Here is a 21,136-nt window from a genome sequence, read left to right on the forward strand (position 1 = left end):
CGTGCAATTCCAACTGCGTCGTCTGCATGGGGTGACAAAGTTCTACGTTTTGCCGTCTGAGGGCACCACATGGCGATACTATTTGAAAACGAACGGTTTTGCTTGCCTTTCATATCCATGGGTTATTAATCTGAGCTTTCACAGGCCTATTCAGGTCCATAGGGACCCAGGGGGCAATGCCCCCATAAAAAATATCCTGCGCCCTCGAATAATTTTCAACTTTGCCCCAAAATGCTCCCTTAAAATTTTCAAATGCCCCCTTATCAATTTCGTTTTGCCCATGTAATGAATATTTCTATTCTTGTACGGACAAAAAAATGGAATTACTTGTCCAATGACCTCGAATTTTAACTTTTTTTTCTCCCACAACAATTTTTACCTCTCCGAGTGATGACGTCACAGAGGTATTACACTGGACGTGGTGTGCGTGTGTCTGTCAACTGCGTTCACAGTTGGCACATCGGAGCAAACGTGTTCGCAATATCCGGACTGCAGTGTTGTTCTGAGTAGTACAATGGTACTTTTTTAGTACATTTTAAAGTTTTCAGTACGAAAACTACATTTTCAAATTCCAATTTTTAACATTAGCGTCTATGGGACGAAAATCACGCCGCTAGATGGCGTTTTCCAAAAACCTTTCGTTGAGGGGGACGGAAATTTTACTACCCCCAAGGGGGGAAAAGTACGTTTTCAAAAAACATCCCATTGTGGTAGTACGTTTTACTATTGAGGGAAGTACGGTCCCAAAAATCAAAGGCACAAGTGTTGCCATATTGGGCTGGAAAGCCGCCAATTGGGCTTCTTCTCAAAATTATTGGCTGGAAATAAAAGGGTTGACTGTTGGCTGGAAATTGGGCTTGTCGGGGTTTTTCTTTGGCTTTCTGTACCTAAAATACCGCCAATAGGGGAAGATCATTAGAATGCCCAAAAAACTGACAAATGGTGCTGTCAAACCTTTTGAGTGGCTTGTTTTGGGTTTTAAAAATGGTGTCAGTATAGAATATGCATTAAAACTTCTAAAAAAAAAAAAACTAATTTCAAATTTTCACGATAAATTTTTGGCTTGTTTTTTGGGCTGGATAGTTTAGATCTTAGGCAGTTTTTGGGCTTCTTTTCGAAACACCGGTTGGCGGTTTTTTTGGGCTTGTTTCCAATTTGAATTTGGCGGGTTGAAGGTTTTCAATCTGGCATCCCAACACTGCCAGACTGTCTTATAAACAATAAATCGAGGGGCTAGCCACTTACGAAATATGGTGTACAAGCCTTAAGAAATATATTTCAATATTTCGAGAAATATCGGAAATATAGGGAAATATCTGAAATATCTGAAATAATGAGAAATATCGGAAATATTAAGAAATAATGAGAAATATCGGAAATATTGGAAATACGAAGGAATAATGGAAATATTAGAAATTTAAGGGAAATATCGTGAAAATATTGGAAATTTTAGGAGAAATATCGGGAAATAAAGAAATACAAAAAATAATAGAAATACTGAGAAATATTAGAAATACGAAGGAATAATCGAAATATTGGAAATTTAAAGGAAATATAGTGAAAATATTGGAAATTTTAGGAGAAATATCGGGAAATAAAGAAATACAAAAATAATAGAAATACTGAGAAATATTAGAAATACGAAGGAATAATCGAAATATTGGAAATTTAAGGGAAATATAGTGAAAATATTGGAAATTTTCGGAGAAATATCGGGAAATAAAGAAATACAAAAATAATAGAAATAAATCGGAAATATTTGGAAATAAGAAATCTGGTGTACATTTTTTGGGGAAGTGAGTAGCCCCTCGCATTAAATTTACCAAAAATGTTAAAGAGTCATACTAGTTTTTTTATAAAGTAGACATAAATGAGTTTTAATTAAAAATTTTAATTCTTTAAATTACAACTAAATTGTGATCAGAATTATATGGCGACCTTTGACAAGGAGTTGAATATGAAATATTTTGAGGCAACGTCGTTCTTTGTCAAATCGTTTTTAATGAAACAAATAGTAAACTTCGTTATGTAAATGGTGCTTAGTTACAATTCCCGATGATCAAGTTGACTATGCAATGTTGTTTCGAAATCTCGATGTTTTACAAAGACCAAATTGTCTTGAATTCAATGCTAATAGAAAAAATTACACGCAACTAATATTTTTTAATTTCAAACCGATGCTGATCCGATTTAAGAATATTTTTTAGGTTAAGATAAAAACATAAGTGTAAAGTTTTATTCGAAAGGCAGTTCGGGAATGACATGAAAACTGAAGTCAGCGGAAGCTTAGGGCAATGCCAAACTTTTACTAAGGCGGGAAAATCATACATAAAATGAAATGTGGGAAAATCATACATAAAATGAAATGTGGGAAAATCATACATAAAATGAAATGTGGGAAATTGTGTAATTTTCTTAGTGAGTTATCGTATGTGGATGGGTTTGTGTCCATATCGCGCTTTAATACGCTACTCTATGGCAGCACGAGATAAAGAAGCTACCTAGCTGCTTCCCTCTGTACAATGTCCTATCAGAACCTGTGACATTTCGAAAACCCTTCATTAATCACACAAACTCATTTACTTGTAAAACATTTGATGAATATAATCAAAAGTATATAGAAATAAAAACAAAAAGTAAGCTTTGTTGAAATTTTCTTGCTCCATGTAATAGTGTGCTACCGCGAAGCTGGGGGGGGGGAAGGAAACTGTGACGTCAATATTGGGCCCCGAATTTGTATTGCCCAAGCTGACGACGTCTCGCGACTGCCAATATGGTCGCCTGAAAATAAGGTAAGATATAAGAGCATGTGACGTCACTACAAAGTTCGTGGTAACACACTATATAAGATGCCCAGCCTCCTTTATCCCAGAATAGTGTCGACCACCGACTGTGGCACAGGTAACAAGCCGTGAATAGACTCATAAAGTTGCAGATGCTAGCTCTAGTACCAAAAATTAACGTTTGGAACGCGAGCATCATGTGAAACTTTCTATAAACCAATGACGTCAAGAAGTAAATCAATGTAGGAGGTTGAGCGGAGGGTATTTTGCGTGTCGTCTACAGTCAAAGGCAGGAAATTGTTAAGGGGACTGCAAAGAAGGCATCGGCGGGTGGGTAAAAATGATTTGAAATACGTCACAGACATCACGTGATGCCAAGATACAAAGGCTCCTCATGAAGTGGGACTAGTTAACATCTAGTCCTGGTTTTTCGCCAGATTGCAGCGCTAATTCCATGAAGTGGTACCAAGTTTTTGAAATAAAACGAACTAAGCTTCTTTGAACCACGCCTCTCCTCGGTCACGTGCCTCTGACGTATTTCAAATAATTTCTACCCACCCCCTTTAATGAAGTGTACTTTTTATTTTATATCTATACACTTTTGATATAATTAATCGGCTTACGAAGATGCGATGAAACTAAATTTACATGACTACCCAAACCAATTGTTACTCATCATCTGGGGAGTGTATATGGGGGCCGGAGCTGATTCGTAACAATGAACCCACTGAGGAGTTTCCTGCTGATTATAGTTTGCAACCGTTGGGTTTACAACGGGAATAACGGAAGGTGGTGTCGATTCAGGCACAACCTCATCCGATTTAACAGTACTCGTATTATTTTCGCTAACTGCATTTGTGGTTGTTTTCTTCTTTCGCCTACGCGCTGAGGGTGACATAGTATGAGTTCGTTCGTGGGTTGCTTTAGTCGAATCTTGAGCGAAACTTTTTTCGCAATATCGACATTTGTGCGGTTTCTCTCCCGAATGAATTCTTTCGTGATTTTGCCACGTCCCATATCTAGTGAATCTTTTTTGACAATACGTGCATTCGTATCTTTTATCGCCGGTATGACTACGTTCGTGAGCATTATAGGGTGACCGATGCGAAAATCGCTTTCCGCAGAATTTGCACTCGAATGGTTTTTCACCCGAATGTACTCGTTCGTGAAATACCATACTTTGACGAGTCATAAATGCGCGGTTACAATACGAACAAAAGTAGTTCTTTTTACCAATATGGCGTAAATTGTGCATGTGTAATGATTGGCTCGTTTTTAAAACTTTGCCACACGTGTTGCACGTATACGCGCCGTTACCTTTCGGTTTTTCAACGGCAATACCATCTTTGTTCAATTCTACCTTGGCATTTTTACCACTACGATAATTTGGTCTGCCTTTTAGGCCTTTAATGTCAGTTACGATTGAGCCATCGTCTAAAATATGCTTTGATTCGTGATCACGTTTATGAGGAAAGTACGTAAAGCATCGATCGCAATATCGGCAATTAAATTTTTTCATAAGTGGGCCTTTCTGCGCGAATTTTTTAGGATATTCGTTTTGTAATTTATCTTTATTCTTTTTTAATGTGGTTTTAATAGCTCGGTCTTTAGTTTTTTTCCTCTTTTGATGCGTTTGTTCGTGTTTTTGACGTTGTGAAGGTGTCGAGAAACCTTCGTAGCATATAGCGCAGAGGTATGGTTTTTCATTGGCGTGGTTTTGGGAATGCTTTTTAAGGGCTTGAACACTCGCAAAACATTTTTTGCATATTTCGCAAGTTAATTTTTCGCTACTGCTATTTAAATGTTCATCTTTAACGTGTTTGCCGACTTCCTTTGAACGAGCGAACCTCTTTCCGCAAATTATGCAAGGATAAGGAAGATCAGCTCGTTCGCCCATTTTTTAATTACTGAATTCTCACGACTGTCTCTGAAGAATTATTCCCTATTTTTATACTAGTTTAACAAAACATAACTGCAATATTTAATCCACATTAAAGTCCCAAGGTTTATACTACCTTCCAAGAGTAATGCGAGTCAACATCAACAATCAACCACCACCGACTTCAATCTGCCAGAAATCAACATTAATATTTCTAAACCGGAAGTAGCATCAAACTGGCGAAACAGAAAATGCTATAACCAGTTTTAAGACTCAAAATTCGTTTTTTTTAAATATATATTTCAGTAATGCCATAGCCAACTCGATCACGCACTCAAAGAAGCAAGCTGCTCAGCGTGGGAAATAAAACAGGGCAAATGACCAGTTTAAAAATTGCCTGGACCAGTTTAAAAATTAGATCGGAGGGGTCAGTACTTGACCACTAATAAAATTCAAGGGTAGCCAGAGTGAAGAAATTATCTCAGCTATTTTAATAATCCACTTCTGTAGTTTAGCAGACGACGCGCCCTGGTCATTAATGGTCATGGACATGTGTCCAGGGGCCCCCTATTTGACTGGAAAATTTATTGGACATTGTCCACTGGCGTGTGCATAAATAGTGTCGCATCTTCATAGTCAAGCTATCAAACCTATGGAAAATTTATTGGTCAAAATGTCCAGTGACCCCCTTAGTTTTTAAAAAATTATGGGACATTTTAAAATTTTATTGGACAATGTCCAGTGTCCTGTGCTTATTTCCGGCCCTGGTCATGGACTCATGGACCAGTTTATTTACTCCAGACCAGGGGGGGTCGCTGGTCCAATATCCAGTTTTTAAAAAAAATTCTTATTTTCCACCCTGAAGCTGCTCGATCTATACAAGCCCGTGTTCAAAGAATATGATTTACGTGTAAAAGCAGGGATAACGGATAAGGCCTTCAAGGTATAAGCGGCGCGACATTTACATGTCCACATAGCATAAATCAATAATTGTTTAGTTTAGTCTTAAAACTGATTTTAGCATTTTCTATTTCGTTGGTTTGGCTCTACTTCCGGTTATGAAGTATTGGGTTTTTTCTAGCAAATGTTTTTCTCTGAATTGACGAGACGACGCTAAGACGGTTACGTCGGTAAATGCTTAATGGTAAATGGATTGTGCCCTCGTGAGTCGTAAATGGTCTTAATCTTCAATAAGGATCACTTCGCTTGAAAAGTAAGGTGATTTTTAATTATATTTTGCGGGTGAACAAACTCTTACTACTTTTGAAATAATCACATTGAAAGTGCTCGTTGTTTTAAAATACGATTTATTAACGCCATAAAGAATATTATTTTAAGCCTAGGCTTTTGGTTTCGTTTATTGATATTCAAAGTTTCAAACTGTAATCGCGATTCAATAACCGTACTTCTGACGACGAAATAGCTACTATGGAGTGTAAAAATAGTGCTAAATCTAAGGAGACCACTCACATCCCTTAAAATAATAAAACTCGTAGAAATATTCATTAGGTATCACTATAATGACCTTAAACATTAATTCTGGTTATTTATAATATATCGCGGTGCCTAAATTCCTTTGAAATTGCCGAATTCGGTTTAACCATGAGTGAATCATATACTAGCTCCCTATAAGTTACTCAGCCACACTGGCCTAATGTATCCAGCATTTTCTTCCCGCCAAAAAAAGTGTTACCTATATGCGACCCCCAGTGAGAGAAAATAACACTTCTCTCGGCGCTTACGTATTTCCGGTAAAAAACGGAAAAGGGTATAAACCAATGAAACTTCGAACTGAAAGGTAGTTAGTATAAGCAGACGACGTTTTAGAAATGTTGTGATTGTTTGCGGACGGTTCAGTCGTATTTTATCTTTGAAATTAAGCTACTCATTTAAATTCAGAGCGTTGCCAAGGGAATATGAATTTTTATTCCGTAGGCAACGTTCAGAGGCTATTTATGGTGAGAGAACCAAACTTTATCAAAGAATAGGAGCTAAACAACAACTTAGTAGTCATGTCGAAAACCTTATTGAACTTTTTAATAATGCGTCTAAAGAACTAATAGAACTTAAAGAAAGACCCAACCCATTTTTAATCGAAGACTGTTGTGAAACCTAAATTATTTTTAAATAAGGAAAAGAAACCAAAACCTCCAAAGCCGTTAATACCATTTGGAACTATCGTCACTTCATATATATATTAATTTCAAAGCCATAAGAGAGGGCGCCGTCTATTATCACTCTCACCCGCCTCCCCTCCTCTCGACTATTCGGAAGAAAATGCTGGATACATTAGGCCAGTGCGACTGAGTAACTTATAGGGAGCTAGTGTATGATTCACTCATGGTTTAACCGAAAATTTGTTAAACTTGGACCAGGGTGGGAAATAAGAATTTTTTTAAAACTGAACATTGGGCCAGCGAACTTTGAAACTCCCTATTCAGGACTAGATTTTTATGGATGAAGCGCAAGATCGAGTGGGCTATGCTTCACCTTATTTTCCCGCTGATGGTGTAGCATTCTACGCATTCCTCATGAAGTCGGGTTACCGAAATATTGCTCCATGGTGGCTGACAATGAGAAATGACAACAGGCAGCAGGGTGGGAAATAAGGATTTTTTTAAAACTGAACATTGGGCCAGCGACCCCCCCTGGCCTCGAATAAATAAACTGGTCCGTGACTAGTGCGCGTCGTCTGCTAAACTTAAGAAGTGGATAATTAAAATAGTCGAGTTAATGTCTGGACTCTGTTTCCCTTGAATTTTCTTAGTGGTCTCGTGCACCACTGACCCCCCTCAGATTTAATTTTTAAACTGGACCAGGCAATTTTTAAACTGGTCATTTGCCCTGTGCCACCGCCTTATTTCCCACGCTGAAGTCAGGCAGTGACAATTAAGCTTGTACACAACATAGCCCACTCGATCCGCGCTCGCGTTCGCGGACGCTACGTAGCGCGAGCAGCTTGGGTCGTGATGCGCGTGATAGAGTGGGCTATGTACTCAATTACGGTATTGCACACTGTGCACAGTTGACAGTCAGTGACACTCGCTGCAAATTCGTAAATGGAGTTATTGAAGTTTTGACAGTAAAAAGAGTGAATAAGTAAATCTATTGTTCCTGTTACAACTATGGTCTGTGGGTTTGTTTCATATAAGAGGCTTGGTCTTGGCTGTACAATTACTGGTTTTAAAGAGTAAGTAAAGACATTTTGACTACTCCTTAAATTTCTATAGAAATCATACATTTCTATAGATTTCAACGTCCTCATTCAGAATAAAATAAATTTTCACCAAAAATCCACCTCTAAATATTTAAAAATTAACTTCAAATATTGATAAAAAAAGAGGTGCTAAAATTGCCGCCAAATAGAATTGAATTTGTCTCTGCTGTCTGACGTCATAGCTTAGGGATTTAGACCGCTCTGATAGTAGTAAAATTGGTACTTTTCTTTCCATATTTTCCCACCAGTTAGTATCTCGCCTCCTACTGCTTACGAGCGTGTTATACGCGGGGTAACGCGGCGCTTTCGGCCCGGCCGCCCGGCATCGGCGATGTCAGCCGATGAAGCGATGATCCCATACGGTCGCCGAGGCTTAGTGAGTTTTAACCAACTATTATCATTGCACCGGTTCCATTAGAACTCAAACTCAAACACTGTTTATTTCTTAACCTTAACACGTCCATCGTAGTTTATTTTACAAGTTAACTCCATAGAAGCGTAAAACTCATGGCGTCAATCATTGCAACTGCTGATGCGCGGCCATAAGGTATGAAAAGGCTAATATTGAGGTTTAGTAGGAAACCGAAGCGGTGTGGGAGTTTTTCACTAGCCGCGGTAGTATTTGGTAGTATCCAGTCAGAAATATTATCTTAGAGGGACTGAATTAGACGCGCCTTCCCATAACAAACCAATGCATTATACCAGCCAATAACGGAGCCACCTCTCTTGACGTCAGATCTATATTGCACGTGTTCAATGTTTACAAAAGGTGCCTTTTCTAAATCTCGTTTTGTTTTCATTATAATTCAATAACCGCTCGTCAGATTTTTATAAAACTTTAGAAATGAACATTTTACAGTTCATATTTACCAAAAATGAAGGAATTAACATTTCCAGGAAAATGTCTTTACTTACTCTTTAACTAATATTTTGTGGTAAAAGTTTTGAAAAAAAATTCGTTTTGTTTTTATTGTTTTCAAAACTTTCACAACAAAATGTTTTAGTTGCTGCAAGTTAACACCAAAGAGAGTATAGGGGAGGAGTGGAAGCTCCCCCGCTCCACAAGGCTAAATTACAATGTTGCCCCTAAATTATACTAGTGGTACGAGGGAGTTTCCGGCTCAGTCGCGCCACCTACGATACCGTTTAATGTCTCAAACGGAAATGCCTCGGTACTGCGCATTGAAGATGCACGGTAGAAAGAGCAACAAGATTTTCCACTCCTCCCTTATACTCTCTTTGTTAACACAAATTCAATTTAAAATGTGTCCAGTAAACTTTACTGGTTTCTCTACATGCTTTCTGACTGGTTAGAGGGTGGGGCAATAGATAGTTTTCACACATGGAGGATTCATACCATTTACACCAGGAAGCCCGGCTATCTGGAGGACAAAAGCAGACGGGTTTTTGTCCGCCAGATAGCCCGGCATCCTGGTGTAAATAGTATGAATCCTCCATGTGTGAAAACTATCTATAGTAAGCTAAATTTGTTTTTTACTGGTTATAGTTATAAATATTAGTTAAAAGTAACTTGTTCTTGGGCTTCATTCTTTTAAAACGATCGAACTATGATATTGAAAGACAATAAAAACTGAAAGTTGTTCCTTACACCATGTTAAAGGAAAAGGTCCGGCTATCATAACATTATACCTTAAAAGAACGGCTTTTTCTTACTACTAAATAATTAACATTTAATTAGTCTTAAAAAAAACGAGGACAACTGCGCCATACGCCATTGGTATAGTGGCGTCTGCTAAATAAAACCTCTTACGCGCGTGATCGAATGGGCTCTCTCAGCCTGTGAGCGGGGCCGGAAATAAGAGAAAATTCTTATAGGACATATGTCCAGTGACCCCCTGTTTGACTGAAAAATTTATAGGACATTGTCCACTGGACTGAGCAAAAATTGTGTCGCGTCTTCATAGTCAAACTATCAAAACTTCGGAGAAACTTACTGGTCAACCGTCCAGTGACCCCCTTAGTTCTTAAAACAATTATGGGACATTTTAAAATTTTATTGGACAATGTCCAGTGTCCTGTGCTTATTTCCGGCCCTGCCTGTGAGAATTCAACCAATCACTTTAGTTGTAAGTGGTTCGATTTGGCAGACGCCACTAAAGCAATGACGCAGTAGTCCTTGATTATTTTTAAGACTAATTAAATGCTAATTATTTTGTGATAAGAAATCATTTCTTTTTAATATTTTTCCTTTTATATTTAAAAAAGGCTGTTCTTTTAAGGTATAATATTATGTTACCTAAACTTGCCTTTAACCTTACTGCTTCAATGCTTAACCTTACGTACTACCATAATCCTCTCACTTTAAGAAATGAACAAACGGAAAAATATTAAGTATTTATGTACATCATACGATGTGGCTAATATGGTAATGAAAGATAATGCTAATTAATTTTAAGTGTAAGGTATGAATTGCAGCCGTTTGAGATAAAATCAGCAGAATTGGCGCTCGCTTAGAGTAAAAGTCAAAATGGCGGCCGGAAAGTTTTCGGTACATTTTATTTTAAACGCGTGCCATTCCAAATGTAACATTTTCCTTTAAGTAGCATGTCTAGCTTAAATTTAAGGGGTTCATACAAAATGGGAAAACCTAGAAAAATCCGGGAAATAAATAGTTGACAAAAACCCCAGGGAAATTTCGAATTTTTAGTAAAATTTAGGAAAATCAGGGAAATTTGCGTCAATCACGGGCCGAGTAATTATGCAAAATGTTCATAAACATACCCTCCATAGGATTAGCATTAAACTATTGAGAGCTTTCAGTTGGAGGAGGAGCTGAGTCTCGTGACATAATTTACGCTGCCATATTGGTGGGTTTAAAGCAGGAATGAAGCTGAGACAACCCAATATGGCTACCAGAACAGCGGTAAGACTTGGGAGGGTGTGACGTACTACTATCTAATCTGAAAGCTCTCTATACTTTGGAGGCTCATAACTCTGGTTATTCCCCCCCTCCCTCCTTCGTTAACATTTGCTCCATAGGATACTACATTAACCTGGAAAATTAAGGGAAGTATGTGGGGAAAAACCTGGAAATCTCAGGGAAATTTGTCTTATGTATAAACCCTGATTAAACACTCCAATCACAACTAGAAAACCGTGATCCTTAGGGCAAAATTTCGTAGTATTTTTTCGGCTCAAAATGGTCCACAGAAGTTCCCACTTTACTTCGTTCCTACCACCCTGTATTATCCACTTCTCTGAGACTGACCACGCGTCATTTACATTCCATGGAAAAGTCACTTATACTTGTTAGTTCTCAGTTCCCTTAGATTAATTTCGCAATTCATTCATTGGCGTGATCACGTGATATGTGATTTCCACATTTGAACAAAGAGCACCTCCAATAACAAGCAAGTCATAGTTTGTTATATCCAAATCCGTTTTCTGGTGTTTTGAAATGTTCAATTTTTTTCTCTAGGCCTTTGATAATGTTCGATCCGGCAATACGTATCAAAACTGAATTGATAGACAATGATTTTGACGATGTTGCGTCTGCAACTGATACGTTGCCACCCGATACTGTGATAAAACTCGAAAACCCTGATTCAAGTCACGATGTAGCGAGTCCATTAACAGCTACGGAACATAAACTATCGTCTGCAAGAACTACAGCAAACAATGACGGCATCAAAGACGAAGTTGTTGAAACGAAACTCGAATTTGATCCCGCAGCGAAATCCACAAAATTGCCTTACAAATGCTCGCTATGCGATTTTAGGTCAAACAAAAAAATTACGCTTAAGATGCACGAATACATACACAACTTTGATTCCACGGAGAGTCAAATATCGGAAACAGAAGCCCCTCGTAAAATCTTATCAAAAAAGCTCCCTGATAATTATGATCGTCAAAATGACGAAGTAAAAGGACTATGGAATGAAAAACCCGTTGAAAGAAATGAAGAGGAAGTTAAGTTCAGCTTGCGACCGTATAAGATCAAATTGGAACCCGAAGAACCAAAATTAAATGAAAATAAATTAGTACCTATAACTGAGCCCGAAGCAGCGAATATCACGAAACCAAGTGTTTCCGTAAATATTACGGATATTACCATCACTGAGCCCGATACTGTGCCGTTTGCGAGTAAAGTGTTAAGGACATATGGCAGAACAAAATTTAAGAAAAACTTCCAGATAAAATCATCCAAAAATGAAGATGAACAATGTACTAAACAATCCGACTCACCCTCAACATGTGCGCAAACAAGTTTCAGTCTAAACTCGGGTGACAATATGAAACCAGAACAACATAGTAGTAAACCCCCCGAAATTAGTAATACTCGGCTAAATTGTCAAAACACAATATTCGCGCACTTTGTTAAATTGCAAAATTTTTCGCCTGTTAGTCCTATTCAAACTCCGAGAAGTATTGTCCAAGTTCAAAATTATCCATTTCAAAGTGCCCTCATTTCTAACGCGTCGTTTGGGAATTTGCAAAAAGGAATTGAATATACGCCAAACTTTACTATTAGTACTTTCCCAAGTGAAGTGAAAAATTCATCAATTCCGCCCATTTTTGCAAATGAACAATGTTCGGTGAAACCCCTCGTTACTGCAGAGTGTGCAAGGCCTCCGGCCGTTTTTGCAAATGAACAATGTTCGGTGAAACCCCTCGTTACTGCAGAGTGTGCAAGACCTCCGCCCGTTACAACAGATAAATCATGCAATAGTTCTGATAATGAACACAGCTTGCAGTCTGGTGATCAATATGGTGTAAACGAAAATATTTCCATTATACCAGATATTGATGAAGAAAGCGCACCGGTTTTACCGATTTGCAATAATGGTGTTGGTGTTAAAATTAAAACTGAACCACCATCCAATGACGATTTAAATACAAATTCCGTGTTTCAAAAATCAAGCGATGCGATTGGCCTTAATATTAAAATGGAACCCTTGTCAGATAGCGAGGTAAGTACGTTCTCTCTTTCTTAGGGGATTTTAAAAGAAAAGTTATTGTAACATAACATTATACTTTAAAAGAGTGGGCTTTTTCTAAATATGAAAGGAAAATTATTAAAACAAATAAATGATTAGCTTTTAATTAGTTTTAAAAACGAGGACTAATGCGCCATCCGCCATTGGTTTAGTGGCGTCTGCTAAATCGAACCACTTACCCTTAAACGAATTGGTTGGATTCTCACAGGCTGAGAGAGGTAAGGGTAAGGTAGGGCATAGCCCACTTGATCAGGTGCCTAAGAGGTTCGACCAATGGCGTGTGGCGCATTAGTCCACGTTTCAAAGGCTAAGGTTAGATGTGGGGTGGCGTAGCGGTTAGCGCTTTCGCCTCGCAGCAAGAGGATTCCGGGTTCGATCCCGGACTGTGGCACCGGGTGAAAATCTCTGGAACAAATCCTTCTGCGCAGAGTTTGCAAGTTCTCTCCCCACTTGTTAAAGGAGTTTTCCTCCGCGGTCTAACCCGGTTTCTTCTTTCCATCAAAACTTGCCGAGGTTAATTGTAATAGATAGTATAAGGCGCTGTAGGTTAGCTGTGGCATAGGGGCTAGCCACCACCCTTCTATGCAATGTAAAAGGACCCACCTGTAAACAAGCCACAGGCTTAGTGTGGAAATCCCTTCATAGGCAAAGCTTAGATTATTATTATTACTAATTAAATGCTAATTATTTTATAATAAGAGATAATTTATTGGATTTTAATATTTTTACTCAAATACTCAAAAAAAATGCCGTTCTTTTAAGGTATAATCAGTTATGTTACCTGAACGTTTCGTTTAAAATGAAAATTAAATATTAATTTTTGTTACTCGCATTGCATTATTCTTTCAACACGAAAAAATTTGTACGCGTATTTTGAAAACAGGATTTTCAACATGATGCCGGATCATCAACCCAAGATGGCTGCGAAACTGAAACACCACTTACATCATTTGGAATAAGTGACAAAGTGTATATGCTAGTTGAGAATAACTCGGAAAATCAAGGTGACGAAATAAATATTGAGAATCAAGAAGTACTTGTTGAGAATAACCCGGCCGACAAAGTAAATCCCGCGGAACCTGAAGGGAATAAACCTTCAAAGCATGGTAAACGGAAAACTCCACACACTCAAAAACTCTGTTACGAACTGGAGTTTGACGATGACGGACTATACGATGGTGAAGCTGCCAAAGAAATTTTCAAGAAAAATGTTAAATTTCGCACTATTAATAAGCGACATGGTAGACCACCACTAGCTTTGCGTAGCCGAGTTTGTAGATACGATTACGCTGTAAGAAATAACCTAAGAACTAAGCCAAATATAAATTACAAGGAACCTGATGAAATTGAACCTGAAAAAGAATGGCTCAATATGATTTACAGTGACAACGAAGAAGACTTAGAATTATTCGATTCCGAAGTTACGGCAGATCCAAATGTGACTTGAGTTGTGCAAATCTGTAATGTAGGCAAACAACCATCTTTCGTTGTTGCCTGTCTGATCCTTAGGCGAATGTCGTCCTACGTGATATTCTCCATTTTTAAAGGGACTGCAATGAAGGCATCGGCGGGTGGGTAAAAATTATTTGAAATACGTCACAGACATCACGTGATGCCAAGATACAAAGACTCCTCATGAAGTGAAACTAGTTAACATCTAGTCCTTGTTTTTCGCGAGATTGCAGCGCCAATTCCATGAAGTGGTAGTTTTCGAAGTAAAACGAACTAAGCTTCTTTGAACCACGCCTCTTTTTGGTCACGTGCCTCTGACGTATTTCAAATAATTCTTACCCACCCGCCGATGCCTTCTTTGCAGTCCCTTTAACACAGTTTCTCGTTTGAGGTAGTGGGGTGTTAAACACTTTAAAGCAGCAAAGTGTGGGTCACGTGGATCCCCTACAAGTTGATTGTCCTTACGAACTCCAGTTTTGTCTTGGCGAAGGTGGGAGGAATTTGTGGGGTACCTTATAAATCCGGCTCACTAGCCTTTGCCAAGCTAAACCCGGAGTTCAGGAGGAAAGTCAATTTGTAAGGGATCCACTGAACCCGCGCTTTGCTTTAAAGGGATGTACAATCCGTTATGTATGGGCGTGTCTATAAGACTCAAGAACTATATTTTTTAGTAGTAGTGTTACTATTTCCTGGAGTAGTGATTAGGCTGTCGTCTGCTTGAACGTCTGTTTCTACGGTAGATGCCCATTCCCAATGCACTGATAATGCTACGAACTTCACGCATGCTCAGTAGAGCTGTATTTGATGGAAGATAAGTTTGATATAGGCCCCCGCCCATACATAACGGATTGTACATCCCTTTAAGAATAATGCATTTTTCGGGATCCCTGTGGAGTTTTTTGATTTATATGGATTGGGGGAGAGCTTAAAACTTAATTCTTCCATAGAAGCAAACGCGCAGGAGGGAGGCCACCATCTTTGGGGAGATATTTGACTTTGACAAATAAAATTCGTTTCATAATGTAAATGTCATGTTTACTTGTAATTTAATAAAATAATAGCTTTGTCATTTCATTCGATTTTATACGAAAATTCACCTTTATTCATACTGTTGTACTCCAAACAAGTTAGGAAAAGAAAATAAAGCTCTGCGAGTCCAGACGAGGGCTATCTACCCAATTAAGTGGTTTTTCTTAATTAAATAAATATAATTGGTATTAATTATTTTAAACGTCAGTAATTTCTCTTAATTCTAGTTAAGTCGTTTTAAGAAAAGTTATTCCTAAAATCATTTTAAAAATAGCTATTGTTGACGTTTGAATTCGAGAGTACGCCTCTTTAAAAATTTTTTGGAAAATTTAGGGTATATAAGGCGATTGATTCACAGTAAATGATAAGAGAAACCGCAATTGTGTGAACCTTTAGCGGAAGCTCTGCCATTGGGAGGCTAGACGTTTCTCGTACTCGTAACCTTAGCCGATCGCCGCGTACTTCTTAACCCTAACAATGATAATGTAGTAGAAGCCAATAATGCTTTCTGTGAACTGCGAACGCGGTTCAGATAATGCGAACACTTTGCTCAGATTTGCCAACTGCGAACGCGGTGACAGACTCACAGACACTTCCACTTTAATACCTCTCCGTGACGTCATCGTCACTCGGAGAGGAAAAATGTCTCAGAAGATTTTTTATTGTATAATATTTCAAGCCATTTTATTTACAAGCATCTTTTACTAAGCCATCGCCGTTTCTTTCGTCGGATCTTTCAACGCATAGTGCCTAATCGCACTATCGTCCTTTAGTTATGTCTGTTTAGTTATGTCTTGAGTATAGAATATATTTTCTAAGAATCTTAATGTTAATAGACTGATGGTTTAAGAGACTCAAAAGGAGGCAGTTGTTGGTGGGTATTCTTTGAACACGTGACCGAAGAGAGGAAGTGGTTCAAGGAAACTTAGTTTGTTTTATTATGAAAACTAGCACTTGGCGCTACAGTATCGCGAAAATTAGCACTTGGCGCTACAGTATCGCGAAAATTAGCACTTGGCGCTACAGTCTCGCGAAAACAAGGACTTAGTGTCCACTCCCGCTACCAGTAGCGTCGCTAGGGTTTGAAATTTGGGGGGCTAAATCTGGGCAAACTAGTTATTATAACAACTTAATATAAAAAATTGCATAATGGGTTCATTGGAAAATGTGTAGACCTTTAAAACTATCCGTAAATTTGTGTCAACGTGAAATTATTCACATTTTAAAGATATACAACCTTTTATTGATAAAGACTACGGAACCGATTATGAAGGATTTTCACTCGTCATAAGTTTATTTTTAGTTTTCGTTAGCTTTTAGTCCACACTATAGGGAGCTAACAGTTCTGACCCTGAAACGTCACACCCTTCTATCTCTTACTGGAGTTTCATCCCCCCTAACGGTTGGAAACTGTATTCTACGCGCAAAAATTCCAACCAGAGAGGGGCTGCGTGACGTCAGACTATCTCTTCCCCTAGCCAGTTGTTAGTTCCCTATAGAGTGCTGTCAGAAGCGCCGGTGTGACGTCACCCATGCTGTTTTCCCATAAAGAAAAAACGGTAACTGTCATGGCCGCCCATTGCTAAAGGCAGACTCGTGACGTTTAACCTTGGATCTGACGTCACAACTGACAGCACTCTATTGGAACTCCCTTCGAAAGAACATGAAACATTTTACTTGTCTCCATCTGTTCTTTTCTTCAAAATTGTACTGTTTGATATTGAAATTCATCTCTGCAGAGATGAAACTTAACGAATCTATCATTATAATTTTTTTATATATTGCTACAGAAAGCAATTTTTTGGTAGGGTTTACGGATTATTTTGGGGGGGGGGCTAAGTTTGGAATTTGGGGGGGCTATAGCCCCCCAAAAAAGGCCTAGCGACGCCACTGCCCGCTACGTGCGGAGTCTTCAGATCTTGGAGACCCGTGGTGAATGTGACATATTTCAAATAATTTTTACCCATTTCCGCTGCCTTCTTTTGGTGTCCCTTTAAATGACCAGCCAGTAGGTTTCAATATAATCTGCCCTTTGTCACAATTCAAGATGGTTCGAGCCATATTCCAATATTTCGTGACTCCATGGCAGAGTTCGTATGGAACCTGAATAAGATAGGGATTTAATGTTTTGTCCTAAAAAGTCAGGGATTTCGTTTTGTAAGTCAAACCATTATTCGGGAAATGCTAAATATATGCCAGGTGTGATGAAGTGGGCTCTGGTAAGCACCTTATAATGGTCAGGGATATTGGCAAATTTTGGTCAGGGATAAGCTGAAAGAGTCAGGGATTTTCAATTGAAAAATTTCGTCCGAACCCTGCCATGAACTTGATTCACTTTTGTCAAAACTCTTTACGTCATTCAGATATCCCTTTAAGCAAATTGATTAAAAGACTGTTTATTTAATTTAATTTACCAGTGGCCGATGTGCGAACGCGAAGAGCCCGAGATACGGAAAGGTTGGCTCAATCTTAACGCAATATGAAGAGCCTTTTCTCCGCCAATTATTATTTCATATGAAAGCGTCGAAGAATGCGTATAAATAGCACGAAATAGAAAAACCATTGTCCAAGGCCCATAGGTCAGACAGAAAATTTGTTCTGAAAATGGATAAAATAAGGAGAGACGCGGAAAATCGCGAACGAGAAGAACTTGAATCAATGAAAATTAAATTGTTTGAAAAAGAAATAGAACGTCTCACAAAATTAATTCATGAAGCTGACGAAAAAAACCATAAGCGTCGGAGAACTTTAACCACAAATGATTGTACACCTTCCTGTGGCGATACAACGACGAACCTAAATCACGGAAAGGTCAAACAGCAACCTCGAACACTGTTACGAGGAACGAAGAGAAGAGCTCCGTGTTGTTGCGAATTTGAAAACGATCAACAACGGGAGATAACCAAATTAAAACGTCAACGTTTAATTGCCGCTTTGAAAGAGATTATTAACGACACTGCTCGCCGAAGAGAAATGCAAAGTGTCTCATCTGATTCCGTTATTATAAATCCTCAACAGACCATTGTGGAAACTTTAACTCCTGAAGAGGGCACCACAAATACACAGGCTTCTAATACTAATACTCCCGAAGCATTTGCAGTCGAAAGTGGCACTAGCAAAGAGCCCGTACCAGAAGCGGGCCAATGCAAAGAGGTTAGGCCGAAAGGTCGACCTCGTAAAGAAAAGGCACCGAAAGCTGGCAAATGCAAAGAGGTTAGGCCGAGAGGTCGACCTCGCAAAGAAACAGAACAAAAAGGTAGCGAAAGCAAGAAGGTTACCCGACGAGGTTGCCCTAGCAATGAAACCATTCCAAAAGCTAAAGAAAGCAAAAAGGTCACTAAACGAGTTTCCCCTAGGAATGTCACAAAAGGAAAAGCTGAAAAAGGCAAAATCGGCACGTGGCTAATTGACGCTAGAAAGAAGGGGAAAAGGCTAAAAAACGGTCGTGTAAACTCAAATTTAAGGGGGAAAAAACTTGCTGGAAGGCTTAAACACAGAATAAGAAGGGCCGCAAACTGGGAATTTTGCGAGCGAGAGGCACTTAAAGCAAGGGCAAGGCTTCAATTTACTAAGGAAATGAAACGTATTGCAATAATGCTCGATGAAGCTGATGAAAAGGCCGCAAATGTTCACATAAAAGCATACACAAATGATAGTAACAATGCAACGCAAAATCTAAATGCCGAAAAGGGCACGCTAGAACTTCGCGCGCCCAAGGAGGCCACGCCGAAACCTCTCAACTCAAGGAAAAGTGTAAAAATAAAATGCATAGACGATCACAAAAAAGCAAATGCGAATTTTCAAAACTCTTTAGTTGAACAATTTCAATTTCCTAGTCAAACGCCTCCTGAGACAGAATTTCCAAATCCTACCGTAAATGGGCTTCAAAACCCAATCGTTATTGAAATTCAGGATGGTCAATTTCAAAACTTTCCTAATCAGATTGTTATGAGTCAAAACTCATCTGCTAATTGCATTGAAAACCCTTCCATATTTCAAATCGAAAATACACTTTGCCAATTTCAAAACACCCCAATCATCAACAACTTTGCTGGGAATATTCTTGACTATTCTATACCTTTAACTCGATTTCAAAACTCTGCAATGGTTCCCCATCCCCTAATTGCGGAAACTGCTGTTCACTCAAATCATGATGAACAGCGAGATATTAGCGAAGAAAGTATATTTTTACAAAGCGGTGGGATTGGTCCTGCAGATATTGAAGCTGAACAACCCATGGAAAGCCTGCAGGCCAATATATCAGTACTTCAAAAGTCTACTGAGCATCAGTGTGTCATTGGTCTTGAAGATGTAGCGAAACAGTTTGCACCGTCAGATGATGACGCAATTTTACAAAATTCAAATGATTCGATTATTGCTTTTCAAGTTAATACACAACCAGTGTTAGATTTCGATGCAGGTTTTGCGCAGTTGTCGAATATAGATGAAACGCCATTTTTACATAACTCCAGCGATTTGATTAGTGCTTACATTCAAATAAAAGCGAAACCCGAATCGAATGATGACGCGAGTACGCCATATTTACAAGGTTCAAACGATTCGATTATTGCTTTTCAAGTTAACACACAACCAGCGTCAGATTACGATGCAGGTTGTGCGCAGTTATCGAATATTGATGAAACGCCATTTTTACAAAACTCGAGCGATTTGATTAGTGCCTACATTCAAATCAAAACGAAACCCGAATCGAATGATGACGCGAGTACGTCATATTTACCAAATTCAAACGATTCTATTGATGCTATTCAAGTTAATACACAACCAGCGTCAGATTACGATGCAGGTTGTGCGCAGTTGTCGAATGAAGATGCATCGCCATTTTTACAAAACTCGAGCGGTGTGATTAGTGCCTACATTCAAATCAAAACGAAACCCGAATCGAATGATGACGCGAGTACGTCATATTTACAAAAGTCAAACGATTCTATTATTGCTTTTCAAGTTGATACACAACCAGCGTCAGATTACTATGCAGCTTGTGCGCAGTTGTCGAATATAAATGAAACTCCATTTTTACAAAACTCCAGCGATTTGATTAGCCCCTACATTCAAATAAAAACTAAATCCGAATCGAATGATGACGCGAGTACGTCATATTTACAATGTTCAAACGAAGCGATTGATGCTATTCAAATTAAAACCGAACCCCCGCCGGAAAACGACCCTATTTGTGCACAGTTGTGGAAGCGATATGAAACAGTGCCATTATCGCAAGACTCGAACGATTTGATTAGTGCTTACATCAAAGTTAAAACAGAACCCGAATCGAATGATGCCAAGTTGCAAAGATCAAATGATGCGACCAACGCAACCACCGTCGAATGAGTTTAAGATTAGTAGTGCATTTTGTACCAATACTGTTTATTATTTGTTCAAACCATACACTAAAAAACACAAGATGATTTATTATCCATTTATTGAAGTGCTGTTATTTCCTTCGTTTTCATTTCATGTGTTTCAAATTTAAAGCTTTCATCATTACTTTAAAATAGAAGCTGTCTCTAATTATTTGGACGTTTTAAATAGCTGTCACTAATTATTTGGACCCTTTGAAGTATATTACATATTTGTATTTCGAGATATTTGTATAAAACTTGATATGAACTAGAAACGAATTGTATGTATGTGGAGAACAATAAAACGTTAAAAAACACAAACTATGGTGAATAGTAAAAAACTACCTTAAATGAATGTAATATAACTTTACCACTGATGTTACTGTACATTAGCGATAGTGTTAGGCCTTTCCGAAAAAAACCAAAGGAATCCTGGGTAAAAGGTGCGACAGCAGTTCATT

General features: G+C 38.5%; 3 protein-coding genes across 5 annotated transcripts; 2 read left to right on the forward strand and 1 right to left on the reverse strand.

Moving 5' to 3' along the window:
* Nucleotides 1–1,871: 1,871 nt before the first annotated feature.
* On the reverse strand, nt 1,872–4,851 carry LOC149588774 (uncharacterized). Its single transcript, XM_089862305.1, has 2 exons — nt 3,407–4,851; nt 1,872–2,537 (listed from the first exon to the last, which is right to left on the reverse strand). Exon 1 carries the CDS (start codon nt 4,678–4,680, stop codon nt 3,436–3,438), a length of 1,245 nt encoding a protein of 414 aa, XP_089718431.1. The 5' UTR covers nt 4,681–4,851; the 3' UTR covers nt 1,872–2,537; nt 3,407–3,435.
* Nucleotides 4,852–5,607: 756 nt separating this feature from the next.
* On the forward strand, nt 5,608–15,363 carry LOC149588775 (uncharacterized). Of its 2 annotated transcripts, XM_089862302.1 has the most exons (4): nt 5,608–5,875; nt 11,161–11,250; nt 11,319–12,810; nt 13,721–15,363. In XM_089862302.1, exons 3-4 carry the CDS (start codon nt 11,329–11,331, stop codon nt 14,282–14,284), a joined length of 2,046 nt encoding a protein of 681 aa, XP_089718428.1. In that variant the 5' UTR covers nt 5,608–5,875; nt 11,161–11,250; nt 11,319–11,328; the 3' UTR covers nt 14,285–15,363. The 2 variants fall into 2 exon arrangements, with proteins under 2 accessions (XP_089718428.1, XP_089718427.1); XM_089862301.1 differs by lacking the exon at nt 11,161–11,250.
* LOC149588776 (uncharacterized) lies at nt 7,730–20,996 on the forward strand. Of its 2 annotated transcripts, none has more exons than XM_089862273.1 (2): nt 7,730–7,852; nt 17,736–20,996. In XM_089862273.1, exon 2 carries the CDS (start codon nt 17,923–17,925, stop codon nt 20,662–20,664), a length of 2,742 nt encoding a protein of 913 aa, XP_089718399.1. In that variant the 5' UTR covers nt 7,730–7,852; nt 17,736–17,922; the 3' UTR covers nt 20,665–20,996. The 2 variants fall into 2 exon arrangements, with proteins under 2 accessions (XP_089718399.1, XP_089718400.1); XM_089862274.1 differs by having other exon boundaries at nt 7,804–7,842.
* Nucleotides 20,997–21,136: the final 140 nt, after the last annotated feature.

This window comes from Phalangium opilio, unplaced genomic scaffold (assembly GCF_054372755.1).
Source record: "Phalangium opilio isolate 3A_F unplaced genomic scaffold, DU_Popi_V2 ptg000537l_1, whole genome shotgun sequence".
NCBI classification, from domain to species: domain Eukaryota; kingdom Metazoa; phylum Arthropoda; class Arachnida; order Opiliones; family Phalangiidae; genus Phalangium; species Phalangium opilio.

Bases quoted from the DNA above. Each gene is read 5' to 3' on its own strand.
- LOC149588774 (XM_089862305.1), bottom strand. From the start codon at position 4,680: ATGGGCGAACGAGCTGATCTTCCTTATCCTTGCATAATTTGCGGAAAG.
- LOC149588775 (XM_089862302.1), top strand. From the start codon at position 11,329: ATGTTCGATCCGGCAATACGTATCAAAACTGAATTGATAGACAATGAT. The intron at 12,811-13,720 runs GTAAGTACGTTC...TTTTGAAAACAG, and splicing joins AACCCTTGTCAGATAGCGAG to GATTTTCAACATGATGCCGG.
- LOC149588776 (XM_089862273.1), top strand. From the start codon at position 17,923: ATGGATAAAATAAGGAGAGACGCGGAAAATCGCGAACGAGAAGAACTT.